This window comes from Epargyreus clarus, unplaced genomic scaffold (assembly GCF_041222505.1).
Source record: "Epargyreus clarus isolate Ecla_fem2 unplaced genomic scaffold, WU_Ecla_fem_2.2 ptg000001l, whole genome shotgun sequence".
Taxonomy (NCBI): domain Eukaryota; kingdom Metazoa; phylum Arthropoda; class Insecta; order Lepidoptera; family Hesperiidae; genus Epargyreus; species Epargyreus clarus.
Genome location: NW_027332209.1, coordinates 9,134,138 through 9,148,172, shown reverse-complemented (window position 1 = coordinate 9,148,172; position 14,035 = coordinate 9,134,138). Strand labels below are relative to the sequence as shown.

The following is a 14,035-nucleotide window of genomic DNA, read 5'->3' as shown; positions in this document are numbered from 1 at the left end:
CCCGATTACATTGGATATCGCGTCACGGGACTATTATCACTTGTGTACCGCTGCCAACAGTTTGATTCAGGTACCAATTTGACAATTTAGTCGCAGCTACGGCACTCGGCCTATTGGCACATGCAATCTGTGACTGACCTTACACAATTTAAATAGTATAAACAAACTTGATGTAGGACAATGCAAGGTTCTGTGGATATTGTTTGAAAAGTGATTAAGTGAATTTTTCAGTGTGAGAGTGAAGTTATTGTGAAAATGGTTGTAAGTAACTAGTATAACATATATTTTTTATTTGAGGGTGGTGAACATTTTTATAGTATATGTATCGGTGATATATCTGCCAATCATCGAGTGACTCATGCAGTTAAGAGTTACGTAAATGTTATCGTTAAAGAGTCTTAATTAGTCTTATAGGGACAGATGCAAGTATTTGGAGTCTGTGGTTATTAAATCAGGAATTTTAATTTATATAATTTTTTCGCCGTAACATGAATGAGGGCTTTGTACATTTACCAAAGTAATTTTAAAGTTAACCCTTCTACTTAAAGGTACATACTCATTCCTAGTTAGGTATACCACGTGTTATACATATCATTAGACATATATTATGTATACTCTTAAATATTATCAAGTATTAAATGTGTACGTGCTTCAATCATTAAATAAATAAAAAAACTTTCCCACAGAAGTCATTACTATGAAACTACTAAGAGAGTAATCAAATAAACATTGAGAAAAACACACCAAAGTTTTGACTTTAAGGTTCTCCATTTATTATTTGATTTAATACATTCAACCATGAGTAGGTAATCAGGTATATTCGTAATATTTTAATTCTTGTCATTATTCCCATAAATTCTTTGTCAATTTCTTTCAATACTAAACCTTCTCAGGACGTCGAACACATTAATAGGTGTGTTCCATTATAGTCAGATATTCACGTGTAATATCATTATTACGTCTGTAGGAAATGCTTCCCCTATTGACGGGTACTAACCGTTAGGGCGGGTTTATAGAGAGACTATTCGATAACACCTTTCACAAGCTCATTTGACAGTAAAATTTAAATTGAGACACAAAATACTCGTGAATAAATCACACCCTTTAATAAAATTTTGTAGTGAAGGTATATGCATAATATAAAAGTTAGTAAATTCGGAGACTTTTCTTTCATTAAGAATTCGTTATTTACAGAACATCAGTGAAAACGGTAATTTTACAGCAGATCGCATGTTTGACTTTTGTTGGTAAATTGATTGTAAAAACATAAACATGGTAGTTGAATTGGTGTTGCAAATTTATCATGTTTATATTTAATGATAAACTGAGTCTAGTTCTTATTTAAGAGAACTAGACACAGTTTGAAGGTGGTAGAACCCTTTGTGGTTCGACTCCGGCGGCACCACCGCCACACCTATTTCTACCTAATAACAGCAGTGTTAGCCGCTGCTGTGTTCCGGTTTGAAGGGTGTGGTAAGGGAGACAGACTTTTCCGAGGCGTTCCAGCTTAGTCCTCAGGGGTAGCGGCGCATCTGTGGCCGACCTCAGGTAGGAATATCTAATCCTATCTCGGGTTGATTACAGATGTCCATGGGCGGCAGTAGCCACTTACCATCAGGTGGACTGCATGCTCGTCTGCTACTCGCATATTATTAAAAAAAAAAAAAAATTAAGAGAAGATACTTGAATTTGGAAATTCGAAAGCACAATTATTCTGCAATCAATTATTTACTAATATTAATACCGTCGAAAGAATCGTAAAGTCGATAAAACGCTTCATTTTAAACTCTGATTCAAACGTACCTTTATTCGTGTCCTTACTCGAGACTAATAACCTGACTTCGGATCTTAGGAGTCTAATTTGCCCTTGTCTAAATTTACGGTGCCAATCTAACGAAGTAGGTACCCTCGAGATGAAATTTGTTCAAGAATTTCACATCTTGTCACACTTCGGGATCGCTGAACTAATTTAGAAACATTTAATCAGTGTTATTACTTCGATATTTGAACAAAAAATGTAGCGTAACATGACATTACATTTTCTTTTTTTTTTAATAACTGTATTGTTAAATAATTTAAACCAAAAGATGTATTTTATATATTTGTATTATCATCATCATCATCAACCCATTATTGTCCCACTGCTGGGCCACGGATCTCCTCTCAGAATGAGAAGGATTAGGCCATAGTCCACCGCGCTGGCCAAGTGCGTATTGGTAGACTTCACATAGCTTTGAGATGTTTTTCTTTTTTTTATTAATCTCAAGTATGCAGGTTATCTCAAGATATTTCACCGTTTTAGCAAGTGATAATTAATTTCTAATACGCACATAATTTCGAAAAATCAGAGGTGCGCGCCTGGGATTTGAACCTCGGACCCCTCAATCGAGAGGTCGAGTTTCTTAACCACTAGGCTATCACTGCCTTGCCTGCCTGTATATTTGTGTATTAGATGTTATAAATAAATTAAGCTGTGGATTTAGTAAATAAATAGGATGATTATCTTAATTTTGCGTAAGATAATGTATGTATTGTATGCATTTAGTACTTTTCCCTATTTTAGCAATATATAACCCATAAACCAAAAGCGATATTTAGATCAACAATTAAACAGTTACGTTCTTCTCTCCAGAATTTATACAAACAAATATTACATACATACATATATAGACAATAGTAGCAATGTACTTACTCGAAAGTCATGTTACTTATATTGAATTTATTACTAAGATGGATGCCCAAATTATTAAATGTGTATAAACTGACCACAACTGAAAACGGAACGTCTAGTAAGCATAAGCAATTGAGCAATTTATTCCCTTCCAATTACATACATTCCAATAGGTACATACATACATACGTACGTGGAACAGCAAAAAACATAGTCGGTTTGGATGTCGAGCAGAAAATCGTTGACATGGAAAAAGTTATTCGAATGGAATTGATTTAGCTCAAGAATGGATTCGTGGTCAGATAAATCGAGGATATAGTAATGGGTTTTCGATAGTACCTCTCAGTATTGTGTTGTGTATGTATGTGCCGTTTTTCTGGAATTGGCTATCGGCTATGTAGGAACAAAAAGAACATATCTACGTTGCATACATTTTGAGACATGATTTTTACAAATTAATTTACAAAAGAATTTACTGATACATTTTGGTTATATTTTTGTGCAATTTTATCGTCATAATCATATTACAAGTTGGTTTCAGTGGGCTACTTGGGCTTGGATTTTAAAATTCTCGTTTAGAAATCTTAACAAGTGATTTGATATACAAATTATATAATTTATGAAATAAATATTCAAATTATATCATTTTAATTTCAGTACCGAAACAAGCTAAACGAGCAGCAGAACGGCAGGCTATCAGCTCAGAGGGCAGCGTTGGGCGCCCGTCAGGAAGAAATGCGCAGCATCGATCGACGGGTATCTGAGCTGCAAGCGAGGCTGCTGAGGAAGCGAGCGCTGAATAGGCAGCTAGCGGCAGCTCATCGACAACCTCAACAAAGGTACATTTTTAATTTTGGATTTTCCTTGAGCTGTGTGACCACAACAACTCTAGATATTTCCGTGATAAAAGTCGTTTGGGGTGAAATTTTCATCAAAATAGGTACAAACCTTTTCCGGGTTCCTACAAGCGTTCCAGGTTCAGTCCCCGGCTAGACATACATCTGAATGAAGAATTTGGGCATATGAGGGGGTAACCACGATGCTGGGTATCTTAGTGTGGGGCTGTGTGTGTAGACGTCGTCTTTAAAAACCGTTACATAAACGGTGGCTCAAAAAACATTATGTGCCTTTAGAAATTACTAATTTAGAATAGTAGACAAAGTCTTTATATTAATATTTAGTTTACTTCTATTAATATTTGTTTATTTCTATTCATAAATGTTTTACAGTCACTGGACTGTGTAATTTATTTTCCACGTGAGAAACACTTCACAACGAATCTGGGAATAGAAAATAGCAAGATAAAATATGTACGAAATAATTCAGCATTTACATTGCATACATGGGCGCTTGTTATCGTTTCGCCTTTATATTGTACGCGACTCGATTAAGCTTTCGTACTGTTCCCAAGTTGATGTATAGCAGTATCAGCGGTGGAGCAAAACTACGTGCTTGGTTCAGAGCAATTTCATATTCCGAATGCATATTGCTTTCTGCTTACTGTCAGAATAAGGGCTAAAATGCATACATACGCCCGCCGGTTTTAACGACGTTGTGCACGGAAAATGGTGATGAAATCCCAATGGAATCCATTGATACCAGTATTTTCCGTGTTTTGTCGATTTTCCGAACTTTTACATTACAAGAACTCGTATAGAGGTTACTTCAGAGCAACTATGTCATTTTTTTCTTGAAATGGAAATGACATCGTACAGAGCTTTGTAGCGATACGTAGTCATGTCGTAATGTTCTACGATGCAAGTCGTAGATTTCCATGACATGGCATCGCATCGTTACACGACGTCGCAACGTGTCACGATTCGACGTCGTATCGTATGTCCGTGTTTTAGCCCTAAGTCTGGAGTTCTTATTCATTGAACCGAAAAGGATAATGTAGGACGTAATTTAGACTATTCTATTCAGTCATGGTCGTGGGTGACATCACAAAAAATTTGACTTGCCAATCAAGACCGGAACATCATAATGATTCAATGTGGGCGTTTGTAATTTTGTGTTATTGGGACGAATAGTCCGGAGGGAATTAAATTACATATTATTATCTTTTATCGTATACTTTTATATTATGGCTTCACTTTCATTATTTTTTTTTAAATTAGCATATTCGTGACAGAAAAAGTATGAGTAAAATTATTTTCGTTGAGAGTGCTGATTATTTTGCTATTTTAGCATGTTACACATAAGGCACGAGCGTTTTAAGCGCAAATCAACTTTAATAATGAACAATATTTATTAAGATTTCAATAAACATATGTTAATTTCCGGTTTCTAGTGTTCTATGAGACAAATAAGAGTCTGTAAAATCAATATGCACTTGTACAATTTAATCATAGTATGTCGAATCCTGTATACTATGTAGATTTACAAACATATCCGTCCCTCAAAAAAACGTGACCTATAAATTTTTCACGACTCGCATGCACTACCGTGCACGGTTTTCTTTCCTATTTGCGATTTTCACTCGGGAATTTCGAAATATTTTGTAGTAAAAATCTCGTCTATTTCTATGCCAAAGTCCTTTCAAAATCCTTTTTTTTATTTATTTCACAGATAGGCTAAGAATCCCATTAATTATAATGGATGGGATGTGCATTTCTATGCAAAAGATTATGCAGAGAAGTGGTGTGGACGTAAAGGAAAGATAATTATTTATATTTATGAAAGTAATACTATGTTACAGGACAAACAATCCAACACCGATGCAACAGCTCCCGAACTACCCACCAACAGCCACGGGCGTTAATAGTCAACCAAAGAATCCACAAGCAAGGGGCAATGTGGCCGCTGTCGAACCTTATAATCACATACCACATGCCCAGAGCTTAACCCACAGTACAAATTTCCAGGTAAAATAACATAACCTTGCCTACGATAACATACATTTTGGATGTATTTGCAAATGCAAAGCAAATTTTACTTATTGCCTACTTGTTTTCAGGCTATGAAGCAGAATGTAATACAAAATAACGTGCCATTAAAACAACTTACGCAAACTGATAATATACAAAGTCATTTAACTCAGCAGGAAGCGCATTATTTGCAACAAAAACAAATGATGAACCCATTGTACAATGGAAACTATCCTCATATGCCTTCAGGCTTACAAGATCAATATCAGGGGCAATATCCCAATAAACACGACGCATTCAATCATGTTCAGCAGGGAATTACCAATGCTTATGATCAGAAGCCAATGCTTGACCATGTAAATAAATATTCAGAGTATTCAAAACAACCGCAGTATAGTCCGAATAGCACTAGCAGTTCGAACAGTAACCAAACAGGAAAGGAGGTTAAAATAAATGAACAAGAATTTCCTCCAGAATTTGCTGCAAGCAAATCTGACCCAAAATATCAGACTTTGCCTTATAATACCAAATTTCCTCCTGCGAATGGTAAATTAAAACAACCTGAGCTTAATGGCAAAAATATTGAGAGTCATGATCCTAAAGGACAAAATCAGCAAAACGCACCGAATATCAATCATATGACGGTTCATTCAACGCCACTTTCGGTTGTGAACAAAAGTTTAGCGACTCCTTTAAGTCAGACTGAAGCAGCATATCAACAGGAACATACATATCAGTTGCAAAAGTCGGATTCTTCTAGTAGATGTAATCAAGAAGGAAAAGAAAACCATGCATATCCACAAAATTCTAGGCTAAGTCAAAACAATAGTCAGAACAACGAAGGTTCCAAGTTAGGAAGCAAGAATCAACAAAGTAGTGTGTTAAAAGGAAGCTCTCCAAGTTTATTGTCTAGCACGACTACAACCAGCAGTTCGATAGGATTTGGGGTAAGTTATCTAACACGATTCTAATACGTGTAATTTTGTATTTAAACTTTATTTACCCTATGGTTTCACTCTCCTCAAAAGCTTATATCAGTATTGCTCTTTTCATTTTCTTCATCTGTAAATATCATCATCATTCATTCATTACAGAAACCTGTATCGAGTGTAGCACCCACATCTGTTCAAGTTTCAAGTGGCAAACCATCACCCATTTATCAGACTTCTTCCACCAAGATCCAACCGGTCCAACCACAAACCGTTCAAACCCAAAGTATTTCTGTATCATCATCAAATCATGTAGCTAGTAACATCGTGACTTCCCAACCCCAGATTGTTAGAAACACGGCGTCAGGACTTTCTACCAGTACGGGGAGAACTAACTTCAGTGGTCAGAATGCATCGTCACAAAGCATCTTATTATCTCCACCGCAAAGTGCGAGTACACCCTTATCAACGCCAGATGTCAGTGGTACAGATAAGTCACCAAAACCAGCTCTACCTCCTAAACCCACCATTAAGGTATGCAAACAAATATATTTCTTATTTATACTTAAAACACATTTCATTCAGATTGTATAAAAAGTTTTTAATTGTTTATAAATTTCATTTTTAGACACCACCGAGACAGTCTGCTAACAATGATCAAGGCTATAACCAAAATCCGGAAGCTACAATGAACATGCCCACCATTTCAATACCGGATTCGTCTAACGATAGCGAATCTCAACAAAATCAAAAAGAAACAAGCAACAGTAGCAATGAAATGATAATTAAAGCACGCCCATTAACAATAAGAAAGCCACCTTTAAGTGAACAGCCAAAACTAAGAAATCTCAACAATAACAAAAACGGCATCAGTGTAAGCATAAATAGGCGAATCGAAATGCCACCAGCTTTCTTATTTCCTGAAATGGATCATTTGACACTTGATTCCAACGAAATGCCGAACGGCCTAAAAGAGAAATCGAAGCAAAAAGATGAAGTGGATAGATCATTAAATAATAACATATCTTTAATTTCCAATGAAAGACAAGAAGACAGCAAAGATCATGTAGTATCTGATATAGCGGAGCAAATAAGTTCGGTTGATTTGAACGGTCAGGATTCTCAGAGAACTGAGAATGTCCTGAGGCGATCAAAGAAGGGTAACCTAAAACAAGGTGGAAAGGCTCCGTTGACTAGGCGAGTGAGCTTTGATCCCCTTGCGCTATTACTGGATGCTAGCTTAGAGGGAGAACTGGAACTCGTGAAGAAAACAGCTACTCAGGTAATTAAGTATGATAAAACATTTTGAATGCCAAAATTGAAAACTAAACAAGTAATTAGCATTTTCGTAGTAAGATCTATTTCTAATACAATATTATTTATATTCAGGTGCAAAATGCAAGCGCTGCAAATGACGAAGGAATTACAGCTCTACATAATGCCATATGTGCGGGACACTTTGAGATCGTCAAGTAAGTAGTTCAGTTCAGTTTTTCTTCCACTGTATCTTCAAGCTCTTATTACACAATCCTTTCACTATGTAATCTTAATTGACAGACATTGCATATACCTCTGGACTTATTTTGACCATAGATCATTGGCTGTGAATCTAAGCTCATTGAAGCGATAGTGATTTCTTACTTAGAATCCACGTTTCTTTCATGTCTGTTAATGATCCTAGATTGTCCACGGCTGGTTCAACCTGGGTTGGGATGGAAGTCATTTGATAATTTAATTCCATTTACATTTCTTAATAATTTACAGTATTTATTTCTTTTTTCAATTTCAGGTTCCTAGTAGAGCTTGGTTGCGACGTGAACGCGCAAGACTCGGATGGCTGGACGCCACTTCATTGTGCCGCCTCGTGCAACAACTTGCCGATGGTGAGATTCCTCGTTGACAATGGTAAGTTGTTACTAATTCTTCTTTAAATGTACAATAAAATTATATAGATCCAAACATATTAAGATAATTGCAGTTTAACCACAACAATTTCTCAATTCATACTCATACTTTTATGAAAGTATATGATCCATGCAACCTATGCAATGAAATCTTGTGTGCTATAGTTATATAAATATCGAAATACCTGGAACATACTAATTACTACTTATTCACTCTTTTTACTATAATAGTTAATAAATTATTAATTTTGTCATTTTCAGGCGCTTGCATATTTGCAACGACGCTGTCTGACCATGAAACGGCCGCTGAAAAATGTGAAGAAGACGAAGAGGGCTTCGACGGATGTTCAGAATATTTGTACAGTAAGTTTACCCTCACATCTTAAAAGAAAATACACTTCTGATAAATTAAGTAAGATTGTCTACTAGACTCATTACCTACGTAATATGTACCAGTTTCGAATGTAGATTCAGAGTTACACAAACGTTGATTTACGTTGCCCAATTCTGTAATTATATGCAAAGAGTAAACCGGTAGTAGCTCGCCTTTTGATAGGGGTTCTGACTCCTACATTCATTGGTATAGTCTACCTGATCCTAGAATTTGGATTCCATTATTTCTAATTAAAAAGTACGTACATTGATACCATAATATGTCATTCTAATGTAATCTTCCCAAACTTCCAGGTGTCCAAGAAAAGCTAGGTATAATGAACAACGGCCTAGTGTACGCCGTGTTCTCATACGCGGCCTCGCGGTCCGACGAGCTCTCGTTCGAGACGGGCGCGAGGCTGCAGGTACTGAGGAAGGGCGACGACAACGAGCGCGAGTGGTGGTGGTGCCGGGACGACAGCGGCCAGGAGGGTTATGTGCCTAGGAACTTGCTTGGGGTGAGCCTCTACTCTTTATAACAGTTGTTGTTGAATGTACATAGAATAATAGAGTCCGCGCCAAACTTCTAGACAGCTCTGAATATAGAAACGAGCCGTATCGCAACAGCAAATTGTAGATATTAGCGGGACGAAGACAGCGCTTTGTGTTCGACCGCATTTGCGTTCTGACTACTCCTGCGCGCAACAATTTCAGAGCGGACTAGATGTTTGGCTCTTACCTACGAAGTTCTGTATTCTATTCCAGAGGTATAGATTTTAATTTCAGATCATTTTAGGCCATAGTATTATTACAATGTTATAAAAATGGCCCTAACAAAAAGGAAAGACAATCACCATGCTTGTTCAATAAATTTTTATTGACCGCTGTAAACTAGCAATTTGGTAAAAAAAGCCGCTTGCCATATTTCAGATGCAATATCTTAATTAGATTCATAAACATTTATGGATAAAGAAAAAAGGAGGACTATTATAGACTACCAAAAAACACGAGAAGTCTACCACAATTAAAAAAGATTAATGTTAGTTCCTTGAAACTATCATCGATCTTTGAAAAACAGTACAATATAATAATGGAAGATTATTTATCTTAGGTTTATCGTGTTTGTAAAAATAAACGCGATTGGAATCAACATTTTGAATGTAAACTATGTTTTGTAGAGAACAGTCTAATTAGTTGTTTGTAATTATCTTCAAACATAATTAATTTAAGATTTATTTTGTTTCAGTTATATCCGAGAGTAACCACACAGCAGGAATGAAGATTATAATAAGGCTTAATTTTTGACCTAATCAAGTTGTAAATAATGTTAGCAACTCTTATTTTTGTGTATTTATATCACTGTAATCTAAAAATATAGATATTGTATACAATTTTATCAGATCTAATATTTTGTAAATATTTAATAGTAGCTAAAAACGAATGAGATTATATTGTACATTTTATAAATAAACTATGTGAGTCATCATTTTAATTGGTAAATTTGTATAATTATTAGTATGTCTGCAAATATTGTGAAATATTACACATAAATTGACAATACAAAATAATAACTATTATGAAACAAACACATGTGTTTTTATTCCTAATAAAGTCACTTTGAAATTTTTATTTTCCTTCCTTTTAATAATGTAAGAGATAAAATAAACGAACACATTACTAAGGAATGTGAAAGTGTGTATATATTTTAATTGTGCTTCGTAAATTGCGTTCTCAAGTTAACTTAATTATAAGTAAATTTTAAACTTCAAAATCTTGATACATTTGGTTCAATAAAGATAGGTACGACCAGGAGGTACTTAAAATCTGAAACATACAGAGTATATACATGTAAAGAGTAGAATAATATTTAATAATGCTATAAAATAAAATAAATGGGTATTCATAATTACCTTGGAAAAATTTGTCAGTGTTAGATCAGAAAATCCTAACGCCGTCAAATAACATGGTTTCTGCGCCCTGAAATGAAGAACATTGCATTATATTTGACACTCTTCTTGATTTTCAAAATTCAATGATAATAAAATAATGGCGCCAGGACATCTTGCTTTTTAATTCTCATTTATGCTCTAATTCATGATAGGACTAATTAATGAACAAAATTAATCCAAAAAATATAAGGGATATACTCGTAGTGTAGTTTGGTACAAGACTTACCTATTCATAATAATCACGATATATTTGCGAAGTTTCGCGTCTTTAGTATACCACACACTTCGGTACGCAGCTTCACATACGCCAAAACTCTGAAATTTTACAATAATAACCATTAAAAATAAAACAAAAATACAATATGTCATTTACATATTGCATGAGTAGCAAATATTATAAATATTGTTTATATGTAAAATGTTAACTTTATACATTATGTACTCTTACATTACGAGTATATCTAATAATCTAATAAGTATTTCTAATACCTATCTACTAGTATCACTAAAACGCCGTTTGTGTCAATCAATTTGTTTGAAATTCAAATTTATTTTTTTGTTCTACGTTTATCCGTGTAGATTATTACCGCATACCTAATTGAGATCAAACCACTTTTCCAGTAAGAACCTTAGTTAGTAATGGTAGTAAATAGTAAAACTACAAATGATGTACGAACCGTATCAGCTAAAAGTTGTCCCGGCCAGCAAAGATTCCAGATTGCAAACATGATACCAGTTACAGCTGTTAAATTCTTCAATAGCATTCCATCTGCGATCTAAAAACGTTCATAGTAAGTATACCTTATTAATTACTTGTAGTAAGAAGACTATGCAATAATTCTCTTACTGAGAAGTTTATTACTTAAGTGAGAATATCTTTAATCCATAAATTACGAACCACAGTTAGGAAACCGAAGCAGCAGATTACAACTGATGAAAAAGACACTTGCACAAAAATCAGCAACCCGAAAATATTATTAAGTTCATCAGCCTGCCTGAAACGGTTAGGAATATAATTAGTAACTAGCTGACCCGGCAAACGTTGTGTTGCCATATAAATAAAAAAATGTTAAGGGTGAACAACTCTTATCACTTAAGGGTATGAAAAATAGATAGTAGCCGATTCTCAGACCTACTGAATATGCATATAAAATTTGGTGAAATTCGGTAAAGCCGTTTCGGAGGAGTACGGTAACTAACATTGTGACACGGTAATTTTATATATAAGATGATTTGACGCTTTCGTCATCCTTATTCCTTATTTATTCGTACTGAATTTATAAATCCTTTAGTCGATGGTTTAATAAGGATTTCTTATGGAAATTGTATTTTTATCGCAATAGGTACATTTCATACAACGTGTTATAGGTAAGCAGTACAAGATTTTCGAAGAATTTACTTAAGTATTTTAGTTATTAATCCTCTTACCAAAGCAGTTTTTGATGCCTTCCAACAACAGATTTAATTTCATTTAAACTTTCTTCAACATTCTCGTCATAATTTGCTACGGCATCCTCAAGATCTCTTTGGAGTAAATATAGTAGTGTACTTAAATTGAAGGTTAGTGCTACGAGCAAAAAGTCACATGACACATACAAAGCCATGTGTGTTGTAGTACCTGTAATAGGGTAAGTTATTTTACAAGATATATATTTTCAATGAATTTCTGATTATTTTATTTATATATGATTGTATAACTTAAAATGTGTAAATGTTTAACAAATACGTACGAGTTTTACATTTTTGTTAAAAGCGTCATATTTAGAAGACCTTCAAGTGATATAATAATGACTGCGAAATTTTATATCGTATATTTTTCATCAGTGCTACTCTTAAAACTTAAATAAATAATAAGTTGGTGACACTATATGTAGCCATATATACACTCACTAGACACAAACAAGTAGAAAAAAGTTAGTGCATATTGAAAGTGCGACTTCAGCCAGCAGAAGAAATACAACTGCAGGGGAAACAGGTACTTAAAATTCTCAGGATCTTTGTAAACATCGTATATTGTTATAAACAGTGGTGCCGCTTCAAAAATGCTCACGGATACTATAGCGCACGTGAAGAATACTGTAAGATAAAAATAAACTTTAGGAAAATCTTACGAAAAAACTGAAAGAAAGAAATGATTCCTTAGTCCGTCCTCTCTTTGTTTGAAATTTTTACTATACATGTGATGACGCGAAGCGCGGCATTTTTTATGAATTTTCACGATACGCCGCGTGGTACCTATAATAGTTATTAAACTGGTATGACTGGCAACCGACAGAGGATCCTGGATTTCACCCCCGATGTTCCTACCAAATTATATACAAATAATGAGTCAGTAATAATATTTGTCTGTTAGAGTTCTGAGTATTTGTGATGTGGCTTTGGGTATCTTTACCGCCCATGAAATAGGACAAAAGATATTAAGTAACTCCTTTAGCAGGACTTAAATCAATAACTATTACCAATCTTATGTTAATAAGTTTCTAATGATTATATAATTTACCATCATCGATAATTTTAAAGCGCCGAAGCCATTTCTTCAGTATTTTCTTCTTTTCAGCTTGCATTTGGGTCGGCCATATATCTGCCATCCCCTCTATAACACCTCTAATTTCCTTCCGTTTAAAATATACGACTAACATTTTAACCGCATCTACAATATTAAGAATCACGATTATTGAATTTTACACAAAATATATGCTTAGGTACCATCTAAGAATTCCTTCTTTCTGCCATCTTATCATTTGCTATGAGTAATTTTAAAATCTTAGTTAACTAACTCATAATCTACACTAGCTCATAATCTGGGTATACAAATAGCTTTGCTTGCAAAAAGCATTACTTTCGGATGAATTATCATTAAATTGTAAAGGTACAATATAATATACCTACTATATGAAGTTACAGCTTACCTTGCAAGACCATAAATGTACTGGGCACAGCGTTAGCAACTTCTAAGAATGTCGCTTCAGTTTTTTTACTGAGCGTAACATACAAGAACTGTCCCACAAGCATAGGTATGAATGCGGCATTAAATACCAAAAACCTACCGTAGTTTTTAATGAAATTATTATTTTCTTGAAATATATCCAAACCAATAAACCTCAACATATTTATGTGGCGAATGAAAGTTTTAACGAAATCATTCGGCATTCCTTGTAAGCTTGACATTTTTCTAAAGAAAAGATTTCATTAAAACAAATACTACAATACAATAAAGTTGGCATCCTAGCTCGGTATTATATAGAAGATTAAAAAAACAAATTTATTTGTATGTACGATCAACAAAAAAACTTAAGGCAATATAGCATTGTTCATATTGAGTTACACGTAAGTATTGGAAATG

At 34.5% G+C, this 14,035-nt stretch overlaps 2 protein-coding genes across 6 annotated transcripts in view; one reads left to right on the top strand and one right to left on the bottom strand.

The window, feature by feature from the left end:
• ASPP (Ankyrin-repeat, SH3-domain, and Proline-rich-region containing Protein) overlaps positions 1–10,329 on the top strand; it is a 401,632-nt gene extending 391,303 nt beyond the window's left edge. For 4 of the 5 annotated variants that reach the window (XM_073073478.1, XM_073073560.1, XM_073073421.1 and 1 more), the window contains 10 exons: positions 3,329–3,510; positions 5,370–5,535; positions 5,628–6,485; positions 6,633–7,001; positions 7,096–7,749; positions 7,857–7,939; positions 8,257–8,372; positions 8,633–8,734; positions 9,059–9,261; positions 9,990–10,329. In XM_073073478.1, the coding sequence (XP_072929579.1) occupies positions 3,329–3,510; positions 5,370–5,535; positions 5,628–6,485; positions 6,633–7,001; positions 7,096–7,749; positions 7,857–7,939; positions 8,257–8,372; positions 8,633–8,734; positions 9,059–9,261; positions 9,990–10,022 (2,766 nt within the window). In that variant the 3' untranslated portion in view covers positions 10,023–10,329. The remainder of the gene's footprint in view (positions 1–3,328; positions 3,511–5,369; positions 5,536–5,627; positions 6,486–6,632; positions 7,002–7,095; positions 7,750–7,856; positions 7,940–8,256; positions 8,373–8,632; positions 8,735–9,058; positions 9,262–9,989) is intronic. The other variant, XM_073073379.1, reaches the window with a different exon arrangement.
• A 131-nt stretch (positions 10,330–10,460) lies between these two features.
• Positions 10,461–12,703, bottom strand: LOC140757689 (odorant receptor 85b-like). The gene is made up of 7 exons (XM_073093613.1): positions 12,583–12,703; positions 12,121–12,310; positions 11,591–11,687; positions 11,370–11,468; positions 10,919–11,007; positions 10,654–10,720; positions 10,461–10,567 (listed from the first exon to the last, which is right to left on the bottom strand). Exons 2-7 carry the CDS (start codon positions 12,294–12,296, stop codon positions 10,502–10,504), a joined length of 594 nt encoding a protein of 197 aa, XP_072949714.1. The 5' UTR covers positions 12,297–12,310; positions 12,583–12,703; the 3' UTR covers positions 10,461–10,501.
• Between the last annotated feature and the right edge of the window lie 1,332 nt (positions 12,704–14,035).

Bases quoted from the DNA above. Each gene is read 5' to 3' on its own strand.
- LOC140757689 (XM_073093613.1), bottom strand. From the start codon at position 12,296: ATGGCTTTGTATGTGTCATGTGACTTTTTGCTCGTAGCACTAACCTTC. The intron at 11,008-11,369 runs GTTCGTACATCA...GTAAAATTTCAG, and splicing joins GACAACTTTTAGCTGATACG to AGTTTTGGCGTATGTGAAGC. The intron at 10,721-10,918 runs GTAAGTCTTGTA...TCTTCATTTCAG, and splicing joins ATCGTGATTATTATGAATAG to GGCGCAGAAACCATGTTATT.